The 27592-nt window shown below is 35.1% G+C and overlaps 2 protein-coding genes across 21 annotated transcripts in view; one reads left to right on the plus strand and one right to left on the minus strand.

Annotated features, from left to right (window-relative positions):
• Positions 1 to 20306, plus strand: part of SUPT20H (SPT20 homolog, SAGA complex component) — a 43706-nt gene extending 23400 nt beyond the window's left edge. For 12 of the 20 annotated variants that reach the window (XM_019447714.2, XM_053900114.1, XM_053900109.1 and 9 more), the window contains 14 exons: positions 678 to 749; positions 1271 to 1428; positions 2630 to 2656; positions 3220 to 3252; positions 3833 to 3950; positions 4491 to 4593; positions 4737 to 4895; positions 6601 to 6907; positions 7439 to 7593; positions 10200 to 10255; positions 12858 to 12977; positions 17376 to 17481; positions 18938 to 19041; positions 19800 to 20306. In XM_019447714.2, coding sequence (XP_019303259.2) covers positions 678 to 749; positions 1271 to 1428; positions 2630 to 2656; positions 3220 to 3252; positions 3833 to 3950; positions 4491 to 4593; positions 4737 to 4895; positions 6601 to 6907; positions 7439 to 7593; positions 10200 to 10255; positions 12858 to 12977; positions 17376 to 17481; positions 18938 to 19041; positions 19800 to 19937 — 1656 coding nt within the window. In that variant the 3' untranslated portion in view covers positions 19938 to 20306. The remainder of the gene's footprint in view (positions 1 to 677; positions 750 to 1270; positions 1429 to 2629; positions 2657 to 3219; positions 3253 to 3832; positions 3951 to 4490; positions 4594 to 4736; positions 4896 to 6600; positions 6908 to 7438; positions 7594 to 10199; positions 10256 to 12857; positions 12978 to 17375; positions 17482 to 18937; positions 19042 to 19799) is intronic. The other 8 variants (XM_053900123.1, XM_053900126.1, XM_053900116.1 and 5 more) reach the window with 5 other exon arrangements.
• Positions 20218 to 27409, minus strand: EXOSC8 (exosome component 8). The gene is made up of 11 exons (XM_019447736.2): positions 27317 to 27409; positions 26189 to 26225; positions 25956 to 26019; positions 24899 to 24972; positions 23725 to 23770; positions 22904 to 23009; positions 22771 to 22816; positions 21969 to 22065; positions 21566 to 21686; positions 21006 to 21112; positions 20218 to 20434 (listed from the first exon to the last, which is right to left on the minus strand). Exons 1-11 carry the CDS (start codon positions 27331 to 27333, stop codon positions 20319 to 20321), a joined length of 831 nt encoding a protein of 276 aa, XP_019303281.1. The 5' UTR covers positions 27334 to 27409; the 3' UTR covers positions 20218 to 20318.
• Between the last annotated feature and the right edge of the window lie 183 nt (positions 27410 to 27592).

Consider the following 27592-nt stretch of genomic DNA (forward strand, 5'->3'; position numbering starts at 1 on the left):
CTCATCTAGAATACCAGTGAAATATAGATTTCAGGCTCCACTTCAGACCTTCCAGTGGAGTCAGGTCTTCAGGGGAAGGACATGGAAATCTGAAATTTTACCAAGTTCCCAGGGGAGTCTGATTTACTCTTAAGATCATGGTTGCCAGTAAAATGAGTATATTTGATTCACACAGACTAGTAGGAGATAATACAGAATATGTGGTCATTATCTTACTAGAAAATGGAAAAGGTTCACAAAAATCTTACCAACTTTAATACATAACTTCCCTAGTCTTCCTCCAGTGTTGTGCCCACTGTTACATGACAACTCCTGTTTCCTTCAAGTCCAGCAAAGGAAAAGATCCTGCTCCTGATCTCTCTGACATTCCAACTTTGCTAAAGGATGACTGTGATACCAATTTATGGAATAAAAAGAAGAGGCACTGTCCAAAAAAGCAGCTGTGTTTGTTATACCTATTTAATGACAAAAGAGATTCTGATTTTGTTTTGTTTTTAAAACCAGTTGGTCAAGCTTAACGTATCAGGAGAGTTTTGAACCAAGCATAAATAGTTGGTGGTATTAGCGAGTTAGGAATTTTTGTGCTTGAAACTACATTGTTGAGTTACTTAGGTTTTTCTCTTTTCGTCACAATACTGATTCCATTACATCTGCTGTCTATCGATTTGATTGTTTAGGTGGAGAAATACGCTAAAGTGGAAAAGTCCATCAAATCTGATGACTCACAACCAACAGTCTGGCCAGCCCATGTAAGTAATCACTACAGCAGTCTCCTTTCTAATAAAGCAGTTTCTAATCTGGGATCTGAATTTATTAAACATGAAGTGCCCAGGATTTTTTTTTTTTTTTTTAATTTAAAGGACGTATTGGGGGTTTAGTGAATTAAAGGAAAAAACAGGTGTTTTGTTTTTCATAAAGTATGGTTTCCATTATAAAGGGCAATTTTAATGTAATACTGCATTCTTACTTCTCTTTTGGTTGCATAATGAAGTTTTATCTTTTTAGTATTTAGTATTTGCATTCATATGTCCATATGAAATTCTGCCATATTTCACTTGGGCTTGGTTAACTATTTGGAACTCTTCATTCTTAAAGTGCTATGTAAAAAAGAGTCCTAGTCTTTATTCTCTCAGAAGTGTTAAACAGGTCTATAACCAAAATGCTATGTCTTCTTATTGCCCAATACAAGTTAATATGTCATTTATTTTGTTAATTTTGATTATGTATTTACTGAAGAAGGTGCTTATCTGGGGTGTTCTGTCTTTTTCAGGATGTAAAAGATGATTATGTATTTGAATGTGAAGCTGGTAATCAGTATCAGAAAACAAAGCTGACCATTTTGCAGTCACTTGGTGATCCACTTTACTATGGCAAGATACAGCCATGTAAAGAAGATGAAGAAAATGACAGCCAGATGTCTCCATCCCAGTGAGTTCTGTTAAATACATGTAATTGACAAAATTAGACATCAGAATTTATTCAGCAACTATTGATGAACCATTAATGAGTAAAAGTTTCCCTTTGAGGATTCATTTGTTAGTTAAGTACTCCAGTTAGATTTGTGAGTGGACATAAGTAAACCTAAATTACAGTTACCATGTTGTCCAAGAGTTATTTAAAATAATAATGATATATTTTTAAACATCTGTGGTATAAATATTTTCATACTTGCTTTGAACGGTATGCCATTGATACCCCTCTTACTCATTATGACTGCATCCTGGGAACATGAAGTTTTTCCAAGAAGTAGTTTGTTTAAGTAGGAAGCAAGTTCACTATAAATGATGAAGCTATTAAAGATACTTGGTATTGTGGTACTGCATGTAAGGACAAAGACTCTGCGCTTAACGTAGTTATTGGCTCTAGAAATCTCTATATATTTATATTAATTTGATGTATATATGTAGCGTTTATGTGTCTATACATGTACATATATATATTTGATTTTCCAAAACTTACGGACTACATATATTTAGTACAAGCTAATAGTAGTTAGTTTTGTTTTTATTGTTAGTTTATTAGTTTTTCAATGAAGTTGATGCTGTTTCAAATAGAAGAAACTACAAAGAAGAGGAGCTCAACAGAAAAAAAAGCAGGGGCCAGGCCTATGTTAAATTGTTTATAAAGTCTTTGCTTTTAACACAAGATACTAATTGAAACTATAACAGAAAGATGAATTATAAAGAACAACCTCACCAGTATCTAAGTAAAAGTCAATGGTAAGAAATAGTTTGTTACGGAATCGTTAGGTAATTTTTCACATTAGCAGTTTCTTTTGTTGAATACTATGTAGAAAGGTCACATGTTTTGATTACCTGTATTTTAAAAAATCTTCCCCTTAAAGACATACATTGGTCATTTTAAATTATTAACTTTTCTCAAACACAAGAAAATAATAGATACTCTTTTTTTTCAATTAAAAAAAAATCAGTTCAAAACCCAACTGATTAAATCTAACAAGAATTGAATTTTTTGCCTTTATGTCAGGGAGTTGCTGCAAAAATGCTGCATGATTTATTACTTCCAGTCATTCCTCCATATTCATAAATTACTTGAGTTAATAACTATGAAATTAAAGTTTGAGCTGCATTAACCAAGTTTTTTCTTTTTTTTACATTTTATATTTCAGCTCCTCCACAGATGACCATTCAAATTGGTAATTAAAAAATAAACAAACTCACTACTTTAATCTGTTAAGAAATCATATAAATGTCAAATTTTTTAAAAGGATTTGGTAAAGACATTTTATTGAATTGGCAATAAACTACCTTCCTTGTCTAAAATCTCTTCTAAGATCTGCTCTGTAGACATTAATAATGACGAAAATCAAAGGTTAAAGTGAGAGGAAGGCCAGAGGCCTTGCACACAGCAGTCCAGTGAATTGTACTGTAGGGCAGACACTTGCAAGGATGTATAGTATTTGGTAACTTTCAGCCCAGATTTTGTTTTGACACATAAGTTTTGTGCAAAACTACATCTCCCTTAAATTAAATCAACCAAATTATTCACAGGATTATTTTATAATGCATGCAAAACTTGGTCATTGCTTCATAAGTTTAAATGTATTTAAAAAATATTTTTTTTTTTTGGAATATCTCAGTAGATTTGACTCCTTTTATAAAACTACAATCACTAAAATATGGAAGCCTTCAAAAGTAATCCCAGGGCTCTTTAACACTACTCTTAACCTAATACTTTTCTCTTTCTTAAACATTTCAGGTTTATTATTGGATCAAAGACTGATGCTGAGAGGTAAAAATATTTGATTTGTGTCTTTATCTTTAATCTGGATGGATGTGAAAAACTTCATTTTTATAGGATAAGGGAGTACTCCGCTAGGAGTCACAACTTTTTTGTTATACCTTAGCTATTACTAGGATTTTTTTTATAGAATTAGGAAAAAAAGGATTTTGTTTAATTAATGTTTAAAAGAATAATGTTTAAAATATAGTTTATTTTAAATAAGTAAATACATATCTGTGGTAGCTAAGGAAGACAATTCCTAAAATAGTACTTTAATCAGAATGTGGGTAAAAGGTAATGGGTAATTTCTTTGTCTGCTTATTGGTTAAGTAATCTGTGCAATATCTGTATTAAAAGGAAGATGTGTATGTTTATGTTTCGATTGTTAATTAGCAAAACGTTTTGAGCATTAGCTTGTCATTGAAAAGATTAAAAGAATATACTTCTGGCACACAGTTAAATTGTCTAATTTGAGGTTTTTGTGTTAATTTTGATGGAAATTCTTTTATTAGTAGTTACTATTTATTGCCTGTAAATTTATGTTTAAAACAGTTAACTAATCCTTACTTGTTTACTCCTGATATTCCAGGGTAGTCAATCAGTACCAGGAGTTGGTCCAGAATGAAGCCAAATGTCCAGTCAAAATGTCACACAGCTCCAGTGGCTCAGCCAGCTTAAGTCAACTTTCTCCAGGGAAAGAAACAGAAGTGTGTTTGGTTACTTTTATGCACCTAATTTTTTGCACTGCTACTTTTTTGTGCCTAATCGTTAATCAAGGAATATAAGAAATGTTAAGGACTATTTTTTGAGGGATGGGGGTATTATTTACTATGTAACTTTATATAATGGAAATTTTCAAATATACACAAAAGTAGAGAGAAAAGCATAATGAACACCTGTGTATACTAATCACCCGGCCTCATCAATTATTATTTTCCTGAAAAAGATTTAAGAATGGAAGCTTTGCCTTCAGTATACCTTTCTGCCCTTCTCCCTCAAAGTCTTTGTCTCCACCTACTTAGAAATCTTTCCTTCATCCTGTATGTATACTGTAATTTATCTCATGGATAGCCTTATGCAAAATTATATTTTTTTGTAATGCTTATAATACCCAACCTATAACACTAAGCGTACTTTGGAGAGTTTTAAATTGTGTGTTCTCATCCAGAAGCTGTGGTGGGATTAGTTTATGAATTTCTGATTTGAACTTAATTTTAACAAGTATATTTAATGTCCCTGTTTCTCAGCAGCCCGAGACTGTGTCAGTTCAGTCTTCAGTTTTGGGGAAGGGAGTAAAACACCGACCTCCACCCATCAAACTCCCCTCAAGCTCAGGAAATAGTTCTTCAGGTATCACATTCTTTACTTTTCTCTCATCTTGAGTAAGAAACGTCATACAGCCATTATCTATTTTTTAAACTTTACTCATATTTTGACATAACTCACAGAATTTTGAATTATAAGTGTGGAAAATAACTTTTGTATTCTTCTAGGTAACTATTTTACACCACAACAGGCCAGCAGCTTTCTTAAATCTCCAACTCCTCCTCCTGCTTCCAAGCCACCAAGTCTTTCTCGGAAGTCATCTGTGGATCTCAATCAAGTCAGCATGCTTTCTCCAGCTGCCTTGTCACCTGCCAGTTCATCACAAAGTGAGTTATAACTTAAATATTTCATTAGCTTTTTGCATTAGCGTTTCTTAAAAGTTATTTTTTTTTTTTGACCAGTAAAATACTGAAATCTGAATGTACTATGTACCCAAAATGTATAAGTTTTTAGAAGCTTCAGGCAGATCTCTTGTTGATTGTATGTATTATGTGTTTATTGTAATTGTATTTGTTTTTCTGTATCTATGTATGCACTGTGTGTATACCTTACAGAGTTGCAACCTACACATCTCCTTAAAAAAAATCTGTTAAATGTGGCAATAAGATTCCAAAATATTTTTTATTCCAGTGTACCCTAGGATCATGTTACATTTTATGTAAACTATGTAGCTGATATGGAAAAAAATGTCATAAGAGTTGTTGCTGCAGTCCTATCTTTGTATATGTAAAAAACCAACTAGTTCCAAGGTGGTGATAAAATAAACTGAAAACCGATTTTTCAAAAACACTCCTACACTCTTAAAAATTGTAATCAGTTACTAAAATGTGGTAATGATCATAAAGCATTATTCTGAAAATATTAAAATGTAATTTTTACTACTGAATACTTTTTTTTTTTTAACATCAAGAATTATGCAAGAATTCTAGCATTCAGTTGGGAGAATTTCTTCATATTAGAGATTTCTGAGATATTTAGGTACCAATTTGCAAAAAAGCATTCCAGTTTTTTAGATTTTTTTGTAGATAACTAAAGTGTGCTGAAAGTTTTAATACACTGCACAGTGATAGGGTAGTCTTTGCCTTAGATATAAACATCTTCATCTTGATAGCTCAAAAGGTGTAATTTTTCTGCCTTCTTGTTTTGCACAAAGAAAAATTTATAAATTTCCTGGAAGTCTTATTCACACTTCTTATGTTGTGGGTATGGATTATGTTAATCTACTGCACACAGTTGTTACTTTAAGTAAGGGTTGAGTGACAGCTTCTGGACATTCACATTTCTTTCCTTTCTTTCTGCAGGACATGAAAGCTAAAAAAGAAAACACCTCAAGAGCTTTTGGTTTTATTTTTTTGGTTTTTGTTTTTTGTTTTTGTTTTTTTTTAAAAAGTTGATAAACTGTGCATACTTCATTCACAACAGATTTTCTATACATTCTTACATTTAAACAGAAGTACACAGTTACTGTTAAAGATGCAGTATTATCTATCAAATATTTGCTTTTATAACTGTGTTTTGTAAATTTGTTTGTCAGGATAAACTTGATGTGTTAGGAATTAAACATGTATATTTAGGTGCCAAATATGATTGTTAACCATATGTAATTAAATATGTTCAGAGTTTATCTCAGACTGTTACAGAAAATAAGCAATATTTTTTAAATGAAGTTCTAAATTAGTGAAATCGTAAATAACAAAAAATAATTTGAATTCCTCTTAAACTTTTTAGGCCAAAGGTAGCATGTAGGAAATTAACTTTCAAATGGGTATTGTGGTAGAATACAAATGTATATTTTTACTGTTACTGTAATAGCATCTTTGATGGAATTGCTAGGTGATATACTGCATCCTTAATTGTAATTGAGTGTAGCAACACTCATGTATCATGTGTAGAAATTAACACTTGCAGTTAACTGCTTAAAAAAAAACTGGAACAAATTGTCAGTGCTAAGTACGATTCCATTAACCTTATTTTAAAAAAGGACTGGCCATTTATAACAAACTAGCAATTTTTATTTTTCTCAATGAGCAGGATCTGGAACTCCTAAGCCATCTACTCCTACACCAACCCCTTCATCGACCCCACACCCTCCTGATGCTCAGAGCTCAACTCCTATTACCCCTTCAGCCACCCCTACTCCCCAAGATTCAGGCTTCACCCCTCAGCCCACTTTGTTAACTCAGTTTGCTCAGCAGCAAAGGTCTCTGAGCCAGGCAATGCCTGTAACGACCATTCCTCTTTCCACCATGGTAACATCCATAACTACAGGAACCACGGCCACCCAGGTCATGGCAAACTCTGCTGGACTTAACTTCATCAATGTAGTGGGCTCTGTTTGGTAAGTTTGCACTGATGCTCTGAATTTTTTTTTTTAAAAATCTGTTAAATGTGGCAATAAGATTGTTAAATCTTATTACTGATCTAAATAAATTCTTGTGAAATTAGTAACAAATTGCATATATCTGCAACTGAAAAACAGTTTAGATGTGAGTAGAAGCTATCTCAACAAGAATGTTTTTATTTTAGGTAATGCATGTATTAGTGCACTAACACGATATTACTTCGTATTGACCGCAGCATAGATTATCCTGTTTATTCTCAGTGATACCACCTTTTAATCCCTTAATTAATGTTTTACTCTTCCAAATTATATCTTAAACCTTGGTAAATATACGGTGCTTAGTTTTTAGATAATCTTACTGTCACTGTCTACCATAAAAATGAAACTGAGCCCCAAAGCTGATGTTTAAGACCAGAAGTAGCTACTTGTGTTTGTTTAGTAGTTTGTTTTTTTAATCCAAAGAATTACTGTGTAGTTGAGTTTTTCTTTTGTAGTGCAAGTTTAATGCTTTGTCTTATTCTCCCACAGTGGAGCCCAGGCTTTGATGAGTGGTTCAAACCCTATGCTGGGCTGTAACACTGGTGCCATAACTCCTGCAGGAATAAACCTGAGTGGCCTTCTACCCTCAGGAGGTCTGCTACCAAATGCATTGCCCGGTGCAATGCAGGCAGCTTCTCAAGCAGGTCAGAATATTGGAAATAATAACCTCTAAAAAAATTAAAGTATATGCTAATATAAAAATGTCATTGTAAGCATATTGTATACACTTAATGTCCTTATTTCTTGAAGCATTATGTCGCAGTTATTTCATTTTAAAAGCCCTTGAAGTTCTGATATTTGAACTAAAAACCATTTAACAATTCTGTGAAAAAACATGGTAAGTTTCTACAAACTCGATCTGCCTTCCAAACATAATAAATTAACCGGTTGCCTTATTGTCAGTGTAGTCCTATTCCAGGTAAAAGAAATACATTTTGCAAACTAGGTTGCATGAGAAAGGCAACAGGGAATGGCAATAAAAAGCCCAGCTTCTGGAGCCAGACTGCCTGAGTTTGAATTGCAGTTGTGCAGCTTACTAACAGTGTAATCATGGGAAAGTCACCTCACTTTCCTTCTTAATAAAATGGGGAATAATTATTAATGCCTTGCCTCAGACTTGTGAAGATTAAATGAGTCGATACAGATGATGGACTTAAACTGCCTGAAACACATAAGCATTCAAAAATATTTTTTGTCCTCATCATACTTAGTAATAGTTTTATTTCAGCAGTAGTTATTGCTATTGAATGTCCTGGGAAACCGTTGTAACGACTTACAGTATTTTTTTTTTAATTTTGAAATTATTTAATTTTGAGAGGGAGAGAATGTGCAGGGGTGCAAGTTGGGGAGGGGTGAGGGGAGAAGGGGTGGACAGTATCCAAAGGTGGCTCTGCGCTGACAGTAGTGAGCCCGAGGCGGGGCTCAAACTCATGAACCATGAGATCATGACCTGAGCCAAAGTAGGACGCTCAACTGAGCCACCCAGGTGTCCCAAGTACTAATTTTTAGTGCTGTTTAAAAGAACATGTTGTTGTATCTTGGAACAATCCAGTTTCTTACTGCTGACAAAAAATTTAGCAGGAAAAACAAACTTCTAGTAAGAAAAATTTATTCTGAGTTGAGAAGTCAAACCCAAAGAATATAAACAAGGTGACACATACTGTTCTGATTTCCTAATTCTAGCTGGTGATTTCATTTTAATGTTCATAAATGTTTCTTTAGTGGCAGAAGCCCTGGAAATGGAATCAAATGTTGAAATTAGAATATTTATATTTACATATACTTCTACCAAGTAGTTACACGTGGCTCCAGATGTTAACCGTGGGGCCTGAAAGAAGTCACTTGTCTCCCTCAGTTTCATTGCTGTAAAATGGGAGTAAAAATATCTAACTTCAGATGGTACTTAAGAGAAATTAATGAAGTGATCTGAAAGTGCCTTTGGTAAGCTATTAAACATTATACAGAGGTGATCCATTTTTAAAAGAAGTTATGTCCTATCTTTTCATGAGAATCTATAGTATATCAATACTGTAATATTTTAGAGTGATTATGCACCTTCATTTTCGTATACAAGGCTTTGATACTATTGCCTGTGAATGTCCTGCCTCATGTTTTTTTTTAATGCAATTGTCTGCTTTAGAGGACTAGATACATTTTAAGGAGTGTTCAATTTGGTATATTTTGTTAGCAGAATGTACACATACTTTGAGACCATATGTGGCCCACAAAGCCTACTGAAAAAGTCTGCCAATCCCTGCTTTATAATCTGCTCTGTGTTGCCTCACAGATTTTTGAGAATAAATTCAGAATAACAGAACATTGTTTCCTGACTTTCAGTTTTGAGCCTTATACACAAAATTCAGTGTTGTTTAACCTTATTAATATTACCATTTATACTTGAAAAACATAGTATTTGGGTTCTCAAAGATAGGATTATTACTGTATATACGATACTTAGCATGAAAGAATTTAAATAGATGTCAATACCTGAAATGTTTTTCTGTAACAGTGATAGTTTTATTATGCAATAGTTACTACTTTCTCCAGCCAAAAGTCAAAACAGTAATAACGAAGTTATCATTTGTGAAACGATAGACTACAGAAATGCCTCGCTTTATTGCATTTTGCAGATACTGCATTTTCTTTTACAAATTGAAGGTTTGTGGCAACCCTGCATTAAGCAAAGCTGTTGATGCCATTTTTCCAATAGCATTTGTTCATTTCATACCTCTTGGTCACATTTTGGTAATTCTTGAAATATTTCAAGTCTTTTCATTATTAATTGCATTTGTTATATTCATCTGCCATCAATATGACTCGTTGAAAGCTAGGCTGATACATTTTTCGCAAAATATTTTAATTAAGGTTTGCACCTTGTGTTTTTAGACACAATGCTGTTACCCACTTAATAGACTATAATATCAACATAACTTATATTCACTGGGAAATCAGAAAATTCATTTCACTTGATCTAATGCAATATTGGCTATTGCAGTTTTGCTTCCAGACTACTGCAGTGGTCTGGAATTGAACCCCCAATATCTCAGAGTTATGCCTATAAAATGTACATGTGGTGCTCCATAGTGATGAATTTTTTTGTTTTCTAACGTATTTTGAAACTATAGAAAAAATAACCATGTCTATGCAGAAAGTACTTAAAATGTTATATTCCTATACACTAACATATAAAATATTTTGAAGTGTAATAAAATTTTAATTCCCTGTTCTAACCGTGAGTTTCTTTTAACAGGTGTTCCATTTGGTTTAAAAAATACTTCAAATCTCAGGCCCTTAAATCTACTCCAGGTAAATGTGAAACACTTTTTGATTGAAACTTTTATACTTTATATCTTTTTTAATGATGTATGTCTGATCATATGAGCATTTGAAATTTTGAAGTCCGTTTAAAATCTTCTAAGGGTGTGGTTAATTGTTGCTCTTTTTGTATGATCACATGGAAAGTGTGTAAGGAGAAAGAATCTGTATCCTGTATACCCTGCTCACTGGTTCCAGCACCCTGCCTAGTCAACTACCAAGGACTACACTTGCCTACAATAGCAGTAATCAATATACTTAGAAAATAATTCCTTTCTCAACAGACATTTTATGTGTACATTGTATGTATGACTATTTGTTTGAAGAGAGATTTTAAAATAGCCATTTGTTCTTTCCTAAGTAGAATATGATTGTTTAGCACAGTGCCAGGCACTTAATAGTCATTCAATAAATGTGTGTCAGATTAGTTTGTGTCTAATGGTGAGGCGTTACTTAACATGTTGTCAGTGTCAACATATAGATATTGAAAGTGGAGAATTTAGTACACGTTGTGAACTTAGAATATTCTGGGTGTTACGCTAAGTACTTGAAGGATGAAGTCCAATATAAAGCTACCAGGTTGGAAAATCAATAGGATTATCTACAGAGAATTTTAGATTTAGATTCTAAATGTCTGGACATAAAATAGCAGAGTTTTGGATTATTGGGAAATAAGAGAACCAGACAAATCAACCCAACCTGGTATTCAGGAATAAGAAACAAATCAGGAAATGTATTTTAAGCCAAAACTTAAAAAAATATTTCTTACACAAGATGCAGACAGTGTATTTACAGAATGTAATCACATTGGTTTATTTAGCCAGCTTTCCTGCCTGCATATTCCTTAATAGCACTAATAATAAGGAACAAGGCCATTTTATACGTTAATTATGTTTTGCTACATTTATTACCTGACATAGGAAGGAACAGTTGGCTTAGCCTATGTTCAAATTTCCAAATTTGTCTAACGATGAGCTGTACTGGGTTTAGAGATTTTGACTTACACTTTTTTTTTTTTTTTTTTGACTATGCAGATCTAACAGTTCTATAGTTGGGTATTTATTTGCTCAGACTTTCTCATAAGGACTTCAGTGTGCTTACACAGTAGTCCCCCATTATCCACAGGAGATAATGTTTTGAGACCCCCAGTAGATCCCTAAAACATGGGTAGTACCAAAACCCTGTATATATTGTTTTTTCTAATACATCATACTGTTAACCTTAAAGATAAAACTGTCAGGTATTTTACCAACAAAATGGGTTTATTTGGGAATAACAGAAAATTGCTATTTGGGTCAAGCAAGCTATGACAAAACCATAGGCAAGTTCAACAGATGAAGGAGAGGAATGTTATTTTATGATGGAGGAGGAAGTTGGAAAGGGTTGTTTTGAATGAAGTCCAAATGAGAAAAGTTCAGGGTAATGACAGCTTCTCTTTGGATGAGTTTCAGGGTGGTTGATTTCTTGTAGGAGATGTAGTATGCATCCCAGTAACTGTCACTGATAATTCTTTCCTGTTGAGGATTCTTTTGTTGGGGTCTTATAATTAACAATCTTCCTATAAATGACATTGAGCCCCCTAACTCTAGTTAGGCTTCCCTTTATTTTAACAGTTCCTACAATGAAGTTTAATTTATGAATTAGACACAGTAAGAGATTAACAGTAACTAATAGAACAGTTACAATAGTACAGCGTACTATTAGTTATGTAAATATGGTTCCTCTCTCAAAATATTTTATTGTACTGTACTCACCCTTCTTGTGATGTGAGATGATAAAATGCCTATGTGATGAGATGAAGGGAGGCGAATGATGTAGGCATTGTGACATAGCATTAGGCCACTTTTGACCTGACCATATCAGGAGGCTCATCGGCTTGTGGACTACAGTTGACTGTAGTAACTAAAACCGGGGAAAGCAAACCATGCATAAACGGGGACTACTATAACTTAAACCCCTATAGAATAAATGGAAAAACCATTTGTTTCCTGATGCATTTGGAAACCATAGTTTTAATTTTTAACATGGAGTTTTCTGGGTGCCTTAACAAGTGCTTTGAGGTGTTTGGTTTGGTTTGTTTTTTGGAGTATTTTAGATAATGTAACGACAGAGCAGCGAGTAGTACCTCCAAACTAAAAATATGCACTTCCTTTACAGCTTTGAAATTCCCTACTGTGTTACATAAGAATCCATGCATGCTGGGTTTTCATAAAGCTAGAACAAATTAAAGAAGTTTTCTTAATGTGTGTCTCTGATCATCACTAGTTTCCTTTATACTTTGTAGTCATTTGATGCTGTTTTATATTGATGTGTAAGAAGAGTTCAATGTATATTTGGATAGCTAACTATTAACCTGAAGCAGATAAATACATGTTTGAGATTACTTACATATTTGAGAGCCCAAAGCCGTAGTACTTAAAAATTGTTTTTAGATTTTCTCTAAAGGCAGGGATATTGGTTTGGTTTGGTTTTTGTTCACCTGTTTTCTTCAATCCAGAGAAAAATGCCTGATACACAGTGAATGTTCCAAAGTATGTATGGAATAAAGAAATTTAAATAATACGAAATCAGCTAATTAGTTCTTCTTTAATAGCTTCCAGGTGGTTCACTCATTTTTAACACTCTGCAGCAGCAGCAACAGCAGCTTTCTCAGTTTACGCCACAGCAGCCTCAGCAGCCCACCACTTCCAGTCCTCAGCAGCCAGGAGAGCAGGTATGTACTTCCTAGCCCTCCATTGGCTTTGTCTGACAGAACTGCCAACTTTCTTTTTTTTTTTTTTTTTTTTTTTTTGTATATTTCAGGCATATTTGATGTGCTTTTAGTTTGTTCAAACAGTTCTTATTCTGCTTTTCTTTATTAGCAGTAGTAGTGATGAGTTACTGGGTGCCTATTTCAAATCCTCTTTCTGCTCCTATTGCCCATGCACTTTTGCCCAGTCATCAATCTTCTGTGTACAGTATTTTTTGTCTCTGTTGGAATAGAGATGTCCCTATTGTTATAAAGCTTAGGACAGAGGGAAGAGACACACAAATAAATATTTACATGTTGTTAAACAGAATGAGATTGAATAATAGCTGCAGTAAGTTAAATTAGGAGAAACTGCATGTTTTTCTGAACCTTTGCTGTACTTTGGAATGATCTGGGAACTAAAAATACTGATTTTTGGGTCCTACCGCCCCAGCGTTTTCTCTTAGTGCGCAAAGATTCCCCAGTCAAGTCTTGGTTGGGTAAAAAGCTCATCCTCTAATAGACTCTCAGGAAGGGCACATTCAAAACAATTTTTCTTTATTCTTTAACTCATGAAGGATTACTTGGCTGGATAGAAAAATTGATTTGCATTTGTTTTTTAATTGTGATAAAATACACGTAATACATAATTTGCTGTTTTCAGTCATTTTAAACGTACATCTTAAGTAGTGTTAAGTATACTTATATTGTCATGCACCAATCTCCAGAGCATTTTCATCTTGCAAAACTGAAACTCTGTGTCCATTAGACAATAATTCCCTAATTCCCTTCCCGAGTCCTGACAACTACTTTGTTTCTCTGTGTTTGACTGCTGTAGACAGTATTTGTCTTTTGGTGACTGGCTTATTTCACTACCGTCATGTCCTCCAGGTCCATCCGTGTTTTAGTGTGTCAGGATTTCTGTACTTTTTAAGGCTGAATAATATTCCATTGTGGAATTCCATTGTGGATATTCCATAGATCTCGAGATACCTGTACACACCCACACATTTTGTTTCTTCCATCTGTCAGTGGACACATGAATTGCTTCCATCATTTGGCGGTGATAAATACTGCTGTGAACATGGGTGTACAAATAGCTCTTCAAGTCCCTGCTTTCAGTTCTTGTGGATAATCCCCAGGAGTAGGATTTTTAATTTTTGAGGGACCTGCACACTGTTTTCCATAAGGCTATACGATTTTATATTCTCCACAGCAGTGCACAAAGTTTGTTTCTCCACATCCTAACAGGTTTCAACACTTGTTATTTTCTGGGCTTTTTTAAAATAGTAGCCATCCTAATAGATGTGAGGTAATCTCTCCTTGTGATTTGTGTTTCCCTAATGATTAGTGCTGTTGAACATCTTTTCATGTATTGCTCTCATCATTTATATATCTTCTTTGGAGAAATGTTTACTCAGCTCCTTTCGCCCATTTTTTAAATCAGGTTTTTTGGGGGTTTTGTTGTTCGTGAGTTACAGAAATTCTTATTAATCCTTTATCAAGTATATAATTTGCACATACTTTCTTCTACTCCATGGGTCGCTTTTTCACTCTTTTGATTATCTTTTGATGCCCAGAAGGGTTTAATTTTGATGTAGTCCCCACTTACCTATTTTTACTTTTGCTGCTTGTGTTTTTGGTATGTCATATTGAAATCTTTGCCAGATCAAGTGTTGTGAAGCTTTTTTCTTCTGAGAGTTCTATAGTTTTAATTTGTTGAAAATGCTGCCCACTGTTCACTTGCTTTGTAGGTTTTTGGAAAGTCTGACACTAGTTACAATTACCTTGCTGTTTGTTGTAAGTTAACTGCAGAATATTGCCTAGAAACCCTGAAAATTTGTTTTTATCTTTAAAGTCTGAAACTGTCAGAATTTATCTTTCCATCCTTTCCTATGGGCCCTTTTAATGTGTATCTTCAGGTCTTTATTTCTGGAATAATTTCCTGCATTGTAGTTTTAATTTGCTCCTTTTTTCCTAGTTTCTTAAGGTAGGAGCTTAGATTATTGAGTTGCAGCCTTTCTTTTCTAAAATAAACAGTGTTATAAATTTCTTTCTCCAGTAGTGTTTGAGCTGCTTTCCAGAAATTTTGATGTATGTGCTTTCATTTTCATTCATCAGAGAGAATTCTGTAATGTCCCTCATGAATTCTTTGTTAAGTCCATGGGTTGTTTAGATGTGTGCAATTTGATTTCCACATATTTGAGAATTTTCCAGATAACTTTCTGTAATTGCTTCCTATTTTAATTCCATTGTGTTGCGAAAACATGTATTTTTCAGTTCTCTCAAGTTTTTTGAGTTTTTCTTTTTGATGATCTTGTGGTTTTTGTCTTACAGTTCTGTTTAACACTGTAGGGTGTTTTTAGGAGAAGTTGTGCTAGTTGGGTGGAAGTTTTGGGGAGTTATATTTGGGGAGTTTTCCTTTGTTTTAGGATAGATTTGTTATAGAAGTAATGTAATCTGTTTTTCTTATTCCTATTCATTTCATGAGCAGAGTTCCAAGTTCAAGAGGGTCCTCTTCTGTCAGTTCTGTGCTCTTCTGTGCAGTATCTAGGGAAGTCCCTTGAAGATAAATGTCTTCATTTACAAAAACATTACAACGTTTTTGAAATGTTTGAATTAATGTTGTTTACTAAAATGTTATTTCAAACACTATTTTTGGTGGTACCAAAGTCTTTCAGAACAAAAGTTTTTAGTTTTGGTGATGTCTGAGTTATCAGTTTATTTCTTTTATAGACTATGCTTTATGTATTATGTCTAGTAATGCCTCACCCGACCCTAGACCCCAAAGATTTTCTCCCATGTTGTCTTCTAACACCTTTATAACTTTTCATTTAAATCTGTGATCCATTTGCAGTCAATTTTTGTGTCAGGTATAAGACTTAGGTCCACATTGGTGGGGGGCAAAGAGGGAACATTGTCCAATTTCTACAGCACTGTTTGTTGAAAACGCCATCTTCATAGGTTTAATTACTTTTGCACCTTTGTAAAGATGTATTTGCATGGCTCTTTGTATTCTCTATTCTTTTCCACTTACCTATGTTTCTGTCCCTGTGCTGGTACCACACTGTCTTGATCTGTGTAAGCTATATGGGAAATCTTAAAATCAGGCAAAGGTTTTCCTCCTATTTTGTTTTTCAAAATTGCTTAGCTATTCCAGATCTTTTGCCTTTACGTACAAATTTTATTTAAAAAAAAAAAAAAATTTTTTTTAACGTTTATTTATTTTTGAGACAGAGAGAGACAGAGAATGAACGGGGGACGGTCAGAGAGAGAGGGAGACACAGAATCTGAAACAGGCTCCAGGCTCTGAGTGCGGGGCTCGAACTCATGGACCGTGAGATCATGACCTGAGCCGAAGCCAGACGCTTAACCGACTGAGCCACCCAGACGCCCCTACGTACAAATTTTAGAATTATCCTGTCTATAGATAAGGGGCGGGGGGGGCAGGGGAGGAAAAATGGGATTTTTAAAGAAATTGAATTTAAACCCATACGTCAGTTTGAGAGTGACTTTACCATCTTTACTGTGTGAATTTTCTAGTCCATGAACACGGAACTGTCTCTACCTAAGCCAAAATCAGCTACCTTTCAGCATATAAGTCCTATATATGTTTTGTAGATTTATACCAAAGTGGGTTTTTTTGTTTTTTTGAGTTGTAAATGGTAGGTACTTCTTTAAATTTCAGGTTTCCACATGTTCACTAATAGTATATAAAATTTATTTTTGTATGTTGATCTTATATTCTGAAATCTTACTGAACTAACTCATTTATTAGTTTTAGGAGCTTTTTTGTAAATTCTTTATGATTTTCCTTTTAGATAGTCATGCCATTTGCAAATAAAGACAGTTTTCTTTTTTTGTCTCTTTATTTCCTTTTTTCATTGTGATCATTAGAAATTCTGGTACTTAAAAGGAAAGAAAGAAATTCTAGAACTACATTGCAAAGAGTTTTAAGCTTTAAAAAATAGTTTTGATGAAGCTTTATAGAAAGCTTAGGAATTATTAATACAGCATCAAACAAACCAATAAAGAATCAATTCTGGGAAATTAGGTTGGTTTTTTTTTTTGTTTTTTTTTTTTTTTTGCTTTCAAAATATGACGACATACTGGAGTGCCAGTAGTAAGACAGCATGTGACTCTTGATCTTTGGGTCATGATGTCATGCCCCATATTGGGCATAGAGCTTATTTGAAAATTAAAAAGAAATAGCACATTTTTATTCTTGCTAATTCTAAATATGTCTGAAATATTTTTTTATGTTACTCTTTTTACAAGATGTAGTCTTAATGTTGGTATTTTTCCTCGTACAAGAAAAAAAAATTTTCACTGATTCAAATTGTTTTTCTTTCTGTACAAGTCATGTATCATTTTTTAATTCAGGGTTCTGAACAAGGTTCTACCAGTCAAGAACAGGCCTTATCTGCTCAGCACGCTGCTGTTATTAACCTTGCTGGAGTAGGAAGTTTCATGCAGTCACAGGCAGCTGGTTGGTATCTTCATACCTTCGTATGTTGAATTTACTAAAAATAACTGATCACTTGGGGATCTCACTCAGTATTTTAATTTTCCTTCTGTTACAAACAGTGACTGGGGAAAAAATATATCCTATTTAATGCATGAACTATTAAGTCAATTGATAGCCGTCTGAGTTTTTTTTAATTTGACAGTTGATTTTTACCAACATACATTAACAGCAGTTGTGTTTTACTCACATTACAGTTTGTTAGCAAAATTTTATACAGTTACCCAACTTACTAGGAAGCTACCAAAGCTATTAAGTCTTCAGTTCTTCTGAGTTATTATTGAGACTGCATTTTTCTCGATTGCATAATCTTTTGAATCATTTTGGTAGCTTGCAGTTGCGTGAATTAAGACTTAATGGTCAGAAATAACTTTATAAGCCACTTTTACCATCAGTTAAAAAAAAAAGTTGAGATTATCCTAAATAACTGTTCACCACTTCTGGCAATAAATGGTGAACCAAAGATTTACCTCTAATGAAAATATCTTGTCACTTAAAGACAGTAATTATAACTTTGCATTTAATTAAAATCACGAAGCCACATGTGTAAGTAACCTATGATAGAGTTTGAGTATTGAGTAAATGAACATACCATCAACATTTCGAATTGTCACTGGGCTCACTGTCCTATCTATATACAACTCCCAGTGTCTGAATTTAGAGTAAGCAAGGTCTTACATAATGTCCTATTTACAGCTGGTGAATTTCCAGATGGAAATTTGTGACCATAAACCTTTTAGCACCCAAGTTATAAATTTCCTAAAATGGCTGTCGTATACTTTATTGGAAAGAATCTAGGCTGAAAAATCATCGAATGTTTGTAGCATTAGCCCTGCCAATGATTACTTTTGATTACATTTTGGCCTGGAATTTCATCTGTACATTGAGAGGGTTGAACTGATTACTCTGGCCCCACTCAGCTTGGAAAGAAATGGAATAATGAATGCAGTCTCAGTTAATCACCATTGTTAGTAGTGTAGTCTAAACTCATTGCAGCATCTTTTGTTTAAAGCACTGGTCCACCAGTTTCATCAGACTAGTAGATTGGACTTCTCCCACCCCTTTTCCTACTTCACTGACTATATTTTAAAGTACATACTGTATTTTACATTTTGCAAGAAAGCCTTCTCAACAAAGTAGCACTAATATCAAATTTCATTGAAATTTAAGAGGAGGGATACAGTGCTTTGTCACGTGGGCACTCCCTTCCCTTTTATATCCAGGAGATTTTATAATCATTGGTACCCTCAACTAACAGGAGACTATATACTAAATTTATTCTGAAATGTCTGTGATTTGATACTTAAGATTAATCATACTGATAACTTTTCTATTATTTCATTTTCTGTGTTGTCCTTTTCTAACCCTGGTAGCCTTCAAACTTTTTGACTGGCCTGCTTTCCCCTTCTCCTCTCTGTAGTGTTGTCTCAGCTTGGCTCTGCCGAGAACAGACCTGAGCAAAGCCTTCCTCAGCAGAGATTCCAGCTCTCCTCTGCCTTTCAACAGCAGCAGCAACAGATACAAGTAATCCAGCAACTTCACTCTGATTACATTTTTAAAGATACTCTGCTCCAAAAGTACCTTAACATACCTTTAGTTTTATTTCACTGTCTTTTAAGACTATAAGGTAGTAGATAAATAATTTAGCAAATTTTACTTCAAAGTCTGACATTTTAGCTAGTCAGCTTGGAGCACGGAACATAATTTGTACATTTAAGCCATACTCTTCCTAATTTAAAATCTCTCATGAAGTGCTGGTGGCACAATAACCTACATTTTGTAGTTTCCAGTAGATTTTGAAACAGACAGCTGTTAAGTGCCAAAGGTTAACTTTTTGATACTGTACTGCAGAAAAAGGCAAGTATACCAGTGTTCCTGTTAGTAAATGTCATACCTGTTTTAGGAAAATGTTATTCCAGGATTGTAGGAAGTCAGCATATTATAGTTGATTCTCTGATATGCAGGGTGGTTTTATATTGCTATAAACTATCCTACAACAAAACAGTGTAACTGAAGTTGCTGAGTTACTACAATATAGACTGGCGGGGCAAAGTAACAGAAATATTTTTAAAGTTTACCAAGAACCATTTTTAAAGCCCTCAGCAGGCTTCTGTGCCACTGGTGCTGTTTGACTGTGCATTGTCTCAGTGTGGTATAGTCCCTTTTCGTTATCTTGGTGCTTTCTCCCTTTCAGTTTTGTTGTTTTCATCTCTCAGGAAAAGCACCTTTCCATACCTGCCTACACTTAACGAACTTGACTTTTTTCTCCCTCCCTTCTGCAGCAGTTGCGATTCTTGCAGCATCAAATGGCTATGGCAGCGGCAGCAGCACAAACAGCTCAGCTACATCGTCATCGGCATACAGGCAGCCAGTCAAAAAGTAAAATGAAGAGAGGCACGCCAACCACTCCAAAATTCTGAGTCTTGCTTTTTTTTCTTTTTTAAAACCATTAAGAGCATTGAATCAAAAGGATTCTGAGTTTCTACTTCATTTTTTGGTTTTGTTTTTTTTAAATGTCAGTATTTTACATTGCTAGATGTACAAACTTTATACAGAAGCACAACCCTAGCATTTTTAAGTAAAAACAGGGAGATGGTTTAATGAACCATTAGGGTTGGTTTGCCTAAGTTACTGCTTTTTAAAAATGGTTTCACTGTACATAATACATGTGGAAGTGACCTAAGAAATACTAGAAACATCTTTCAGAAGAATGTAGTTTGATATTTATTTAGTATAAAAGGTTTGTGCACAGTGTAACAAATACAGTTTTTACAAATCCGTTTTGAAAATGTGGTGGTGGTTTATTTGGGTTTCATACTCTTAATTACTTCATCCATTAGCTTTTTTACTTCTTTGTGTCTGGTAACTGCTCGGCTCATACAGTCCTGAAGTTTAGCTCCAGTCAGCCCACTTCCACCTGAAAAAGTGTTGGCACAACACTTTTAAGATGTTTTACTTATAAAAAATCAATATCAAGTTATAAAACAAAAAATTCAATAATGCAAGCCAGTGAGACTCTCAAGATTTGAGGTTTTGTTTTAACAAGACCTGCAAATGATTCTGATGCATACCTTAAGAACCATGGTAGACATACATATAGAAATGTAAGGAATTTGAGATAACCAGGAAACCACAATAACTTGTATTAGCAAACAACAAAACATTCCATTTGGCCCTCTCTAATACAAAGAAGCTCACATTGAGTTTTTACTTTACTTTACATGTTAAAGGACTGAATGGGGGGGGTGGGAGCACCTAGGTGACTCAGTTGGTTAAGCATCCTTAACCAACTTCAGGTCATGATCTCATGGTTCATGAGTTTGAGCCCCGCCCCACATTGGGGCTCTGTGCTGACAGCTCAGAGCCTGGAGCCTGCTTCGGATTCTGTGTTTCCCTCTCTCTCTACCCCTCCTCCACTTGGACTCTGTCTCTCAAAAATAAACATTAAAAAAAAAAAAAAATTAAAGGAATGAATGGAAGGAACATACCTGGTTTGTGAAGACAACATAGTTTGCCTTCCTCATCCATTACTACTGTTAAGGTTCCTGTTGCCAGATGTTCCTCCTCTCCAGTAGGGTCAACTATGAGCAGAGTGCTATTTAAAAAAAAAAGTATAAATTATCAATCCACAGAACAAATTTCATTTGCAAAGAATAAAATCACTACTTGCCTTTTAGCTTAGGTATTAATGTCAGATACAAACACTAGAAAGAACTGTTAGGAAACCAGAAAAGTTAATAGCAACCTAATATTCTACTACTTGTTAGAATCTTTAATACCCGTAGTAAATACAGAAGGTAGCCTAAGGTAAATCTGAAATAATTGAAGGTTAATTACACAGGAATAAGGAAATCAAGGAACAGGTAGGGAGAGCTGAAAGTGTAAGTGTTAGCTGATAATTCTGCAGGGACAACAGCTATAAATCTAGGTGTCCAAGGCAAACTAGGATGTATGGTCAGCTTAGGCACTTCCTGAAAAGTTAGAAAGCTGAGTAACAGTCCATAATTACCTTGAATACACAATATTTTTAGACATTTGATTAACTTACTCATCAAATACAGCAAAAGAAGTTGCAACTGGATGAGTTCTAATATTCAAATAACTTTTCTTCTTTAAATTAACTTCTGCTAAGGCAGTTTCTTCATTTATAGTAACTTCTGGTAGCTGTACTAGAAAAGGCAAATATGTGAAGTAAATCACTATAGTTTAATAAACACAGCTTTCTATGCTTTGTTAATTCACTTTTCCCTCATTAAATTGTCTAGAAATATTCTTTTTAAAAAAATTATCTTAGGATAATTAAGGTAAATTTAGTGGATATAAACATGGTTTTTAATTTAGAAACATCACTAAATTTTAACAAAAAACCTTTAAAAAGTTTATTGATAACGTTTAACAGAAAATATCCTGATATATAAAAAGGAATATTCCCTTTTATTAAAGTTGCTTACCATTTTTTAAAGCTGCTAACAAAGCAAATGTACAGGCATCCAAGATGTTCCCATCATAGTCCAGGCAAATGATATCACAGTACAGAACCCAAGAAAGCTAAAACAGAGTTTACAGAGTGTAAATTACAGCCTTCCGATGGTTAGAACATGCTATTTCAACTTAAAACCACACAAAACCCTTGGGTAGACCAGCATGATAACCTTCAAGGCTCAAAAACTTAAAAACTTTACGAAGTACACAACCAGTAACCAAACATAGTAGACAGGTCTGGTAAAAGCTGGCATTTAACTATCAAGCTGTCAGGTAACAACATCTACATTTCCATCAAGGTCGACAGAAACAAATTAGCAGATGAAGGAAATGCTTTTGAAAGTTCCAAATGAAACCCAAAATGTACTTTCCCACAAATACAAAAAGCCTCTACATCCTATTCAACTTAGTTCTAACTTTTAAACAGACTTAAAATTTATAGTGTAGATTTACCCTAAACACGTTGGCTGATCAGATATTAATACTCTATATGGAATAAACAGTGGACTCATTATGTGTTAAAAGTTACCTCAGCTCAAAAAGTAGCTCGCAATCAGGTAATAAATTAAGTTGATTTTTTTTTTTTTTTATAAACCACATAGTTTATTTAGATGTTACAGAGTAAGCCTGATTTTTTTTTTTAAGCTGAATTCCAGCTTAAGACATTCGTATCTGAGGCCACTGTGGTCTACTATTTTAATTCCCCTGTTCTCTTCCCACAAAAACCAATTCAGAATTAATAAAACCTCATAGCTGCTTTATTCATCTTACCTTTCCTGGAGAAATGCATAAGTCCTCTTTCTGAATTATCTGTGAACTTGATTTAATAATAAAGTACAATAAATTAAAGGTCAACAATTATCTGAAAATGAATGACAGTCAAATGTTATCATAATGATCTTACTTTTCAATGACATCTGCAATGAACTGGCTAGCCACTTGGGCCTCTTCTCCAGGAGGTCCAGACCGAAATCTCGACGAACACAGAGGTGGTAGATCCACATTAGGAACTGAAAGAAACACTGCAGCTATGAACTAAACTTCACCTCTGGTTTATGGAAGTCTTAAAGACATTATTAATCCACTGCAAAGGTGACGGTGGTCAAAGCTAGGATTGGCCAAGTGGAAAACACTGTAACACATCATTTCGTTTTTGGTCTAAGATTCTTAGGCTTAGATAAAATAAAATGTACATTTTCCAACTTTTTTTCTCACACAAATAATACCAAAAAAATACAAAGCATTTATTAAGGCCTCAATCATCCTAAATCCTTCAGAAAAATATTTTTAACAAAATACTTCAATCTGTAACAGTACATAGCACTCTACTCATTACCCAGCTGCCTGCATTTTTAAAATGTCGGTTCCTACCATAAAAAACAGATGGTCGAAGGCAAGAAGAAAATTGCATAGTGGTATAAATGAATCTTTATGGAAACATAAACGTTTGTAATTGCAACTCTCCTAAGATTTTTATTTTCTTGGTTGACATCTGAATATATAAACAACTGATCATAGTTGAAAATTTTACAGAATTCTCTATCTTGCTGTTAGGCTATCTTCTAAACAATACAGAAAACTTTTCAGCAATGTCTGCTTCATTTCTATGTATTTTTGAATCATAAATTTTCTTCAGCTCAACTACTAGGACTTAACACTAGCATTAAGATCAGAATTAAATGTGTTAGAGTAATTGTATTAAAATTACAAAACCATTTAACTTACCAACATATCCTTTATCAGGGGCATCTGTTGGTGGTGCTGCAAATTCCTATAGAAGCAAACACACTTCCTATGAAAGACGCTACTCAAATTGTGAAGACAGTTTTAGCAATCACTTGGAGAACCCTTCAGCAAAGACCACCTTAGCTAGTTAACTACAAGAGCATCTACTATGCTTTGGGAGTCATCAGGCTACATGGACACTGGAGCCAATCCTCACATTAGGTCTGCAAGATAAAAAGGCAGGATGACAAAGCTGCCTACACTCTAGTGCTACCAAAATTACCTGGGCTCAAAAAAAAAATAATAAAAAAAAAAAATTACCTGGGCTCTTTATAAATATATTGAGTTTCTGCACCACCCACTTCCAATCATTTAGTAACCAAAAACTCAACAGTGCAGTATACTGGAAAAAGTACATGCTTTGGAGTCGAAGTTATATCTAAGCTCCAGTTATGATATGTTCCTGGACAAGTCACATATAAATGATTGTTTATCATTTATGATTGTTTATGATTGTTCTCAAATGATTGTTCTCATGATTAAACTGGTAATTTTGTAATAAAGCACCTAATTTAAGGTGTCTGGAACACAACAGGTACTCAGTAAATAGTAGCTCTTACTCCCTCAAACTTTTCTTTTGAGCAATTTCAATTTGCACAGATTAAATGGCTAACAGGAGGTCACCAAAAATCCCTTTCTCAACCAAATTCTTAAAAACTTAAAAGCAGTGAGGATTTAAAAAACTGTTTCATTTCAGAGGTGCCTGCATGGCTCAGTGGATTAAGCATCTGGCTCTTGATCTCAGCTCAGGTCGTGATCTCATGGTTCATGGGTTCAAGCCCCACATCAGGCTCTGTGCTCACAGCGGAGAGCCTGCTTGGGATTCTGTCTGTCCCTCTCTCTCTCTGCCCCTCCCCCACTCATTCTCTCTCTCCCTCTCTCTCTCTCAAAATAAATTTTAAAAAATAGTTTCATTTCAGTCCATCTGACAAATGTTCATAAAAGTCATTAGACTTTGAGTATTATCAAAGGTGAAAGCTCTTGGAAAATGAAAAATACTAAAAAACTGACAGCTGACTGCCTAATCAACAGAATCATCAGTGTAAATTACAATCTAACAAGTATATGAAGCTAATTCGGTAATTCAAATCTCAGTAAGATATATTAAACCTACCGCCTTAATTCCACAAATTACTGTCGTATTTCCCAGCTTCACTAAAGCAGAACCATCTGCAGTACTAATTGAACCTGGAAAGATAAGCAAAATGAAAGAGTTCATACAAAGTTTTCCTTTTCTACATATAATTTTTCTTGCTATGTATCTCAGTTTCTTACTAAAATGTATTCATACCTCAAGCCCTTTTTAAGTAATGTAACTATTTAAAATTACTGTTTTAGGAATTATTCACCTGTCCTTGAATTTGAGTTAATCATTTCGTTCAGTCACAGAACTGTTGTACAGATAAAAATCTCTTAACACAAAATAATTGGATTCCCTTAGATATAGAATTCGGCTGAAATACCGTTTAAATGGCTCTGACTAAAACTTAGGAATGTCATACAGGTTAAACTGGAAAATTCCGTGTTTGCAACAGAAAGTTTAGTAAGTATAAGACATACGAGAAAACCATGTCTTGTGGGGCATCTGGGTTGCTCAGTAGGTTGAGCATCAGATTCCTGGTCTCGGCTCTGGTCAATCTCCTCATGAGATGTTGAGCCCCACATCTGGCTCTGTGCTGACAGCGCCTGACAAGGCAGAGCCTGCTTGGGGCTCTCTCTCTCCCTCTCTCTCTGCCCCTCCCGACTCTCTCTCTCCGACATTAAAAAGAAGAGAAAAAAAGGAAAAGAAAACGGGGCACCTGAGTGGCTCAGTTGGTTGAGCACTGGACTTCAGCTCAGGTCATGATCTCGTGGTTGGTGAGTTCAAGCCCCACACTGCGCTCTGTGCTGACAGCCTGGAGCCTGCTTGAGATTCTGAGTCTCCCTCTCTCTCTACCCCTCCCCTGCTCACACTCTGTCTCTCTCTCTCTCTCTCAAAAATAAACATTTTAACAAAGAAAGAAAACCATGTCTTGGAGATTTTGAAGGAAGGAAAACTTCAAATTTTAAAAAGATCAATTGAGACGATAGTTAAAAAAAAAACTTTACAAATAAAAATACTAGCATAAAAAAAAAAAACAAGAAAAATACTGAAGCAACTTCATTCTATCTGAGAACTGAAAATACCTCACCTATGTTCACAGTTGTGGTTCTGAATTCACCAAGTTCTCTTCCATCTGGACGGCAGTTCTCTTTCTAAATAAACACATTTACATGAAAGGAGATTACATCTACATTTGTATTTTACACACACCAGGGAAAACACATTAAGCCTGATAAATTCATGTAACTCAATTTCCAAAGAGGCACCTGATACTGTTATCAAAAGATACAATACAACCTGTACAAAACCAGCTTTACTCACCAGAAATCTCCTGTAATATTCCAGGGGTTCCACAGTTCTGAAACATGGAATCATATATCGAGGTAAGTTAGTGCATTTTAACATAAATCCCGAAACTGGCAAAGATCTTAATGTGATCATGCAGCATAAACCTCCCCAGTTTGTAACGAAGTTTCTTTCATGAATTCTGATGTTTACTTTGCCAGCTAGGACTCTCCCCGTAGCAATCACACTCAACTGCTGTCCTTAACTCTACCTTAAACAATCACAGGTTGGAGCCCAAAACCTTTGGACATCTTTAATACATCCAGTTGTTAAAATATTAATAATGTCAGTTTCGCTCCGAAGCATAAGAAAAAAAAGTATTCGCACTATCCTGTAACTGAAATTTAGCATGTTCTTCAATTATGACTATAGGCAATAATGAAATAATGAATTATGCCTTCATTAAAATATTAGTGCCTGCAACTTTAACAACCACAGAGATTAAACGTTTTCGTTTTACTTTGGAGTTGTCGAAGGTTGTGTGCGAACTCGTTACTTTGAAATTCCAGTTGTTACTATACTCCCCACTAGATCTTGTTTAAGAAAGTTCATTTCGAAAAGCGTATATTTATCACTCTATCAAGAACTCAGAGTTTATACAAATAGAAAACTGTGTCAACATAATTGTTTTCCTTTGGAATCTTCTATATCTTATCCATTTAAAAACTTGACTCTGAGGACAACAATCTACAGGCTTCACCAGACTGGCACAAAAGAGGCTTAAGTAAAACCTTCCGAGCAAGGCACAGTCTTTTAGAAATCAATCAAGGAGAGGGAGAATAGGGTGGCATGTGGTTCTGATACAACACTTTTTAAAAGATTTATGACGGTGTCTGGTGGGGCCGCGCGTCCACTACACAAGCGCTTGCAGCCGATACTGAACTCTGTACACAGTCCCTTCCATCTCCCCTCTCACTGCGGGAAACCCCGCTTTCCCTTCACTACGACCACCTCCAGGTCCTTCCGCCCGTCGCCTGCTTCCGTTAGAAAAAGGAGTGGGAAAATGGCAGGGTGGCCTCCAGGTGAAAAAATCCCAGCGAAGGGTTAAAGGAAGCCTCCATCCGCCAGGGTACAAACACGCGCCCGCGGGCCGCCGACACTCACTTGAACCCGGCCGCCATCTTCCCGCCCGCGCGCGTGCGCCTGCGCAGAGCAACGCCGCGCCTCGCGACCGCTCGCCTACACCGCCTCCAAACTTTCGACAAGGACGCCTGCGCTCTCCTCCCGCTGCCTGAGACGCAGCCGGCTTGGCGCGGCGCGGGTGGTTCTCGGCCCACCTTGCTTCGACCTTCTCTGTCCCGGCAACGCCCCTAGGCTTCTTCTTTCCCTTGGACGCGTTTTGACGAATCTGCCATCAGAGAAGACGAGAGTGTATCTTTC

This window comes from Panthera pardus, unplaced genomic scaffold (assembly GCF_024362965.1).
Source record: "Panthera pardus isolate Hobbes unplaced genomic scaffold, ASM2436296v1 HiC_scaffold_1, whole genome shotgun sequence".
Taxonomy (NCBI): domain Eukaryota; kingdom Metazoa; phylum Chordata; class Mammalia; order Carnivora; family Felidae; genus Panthera; species Panthera pardus.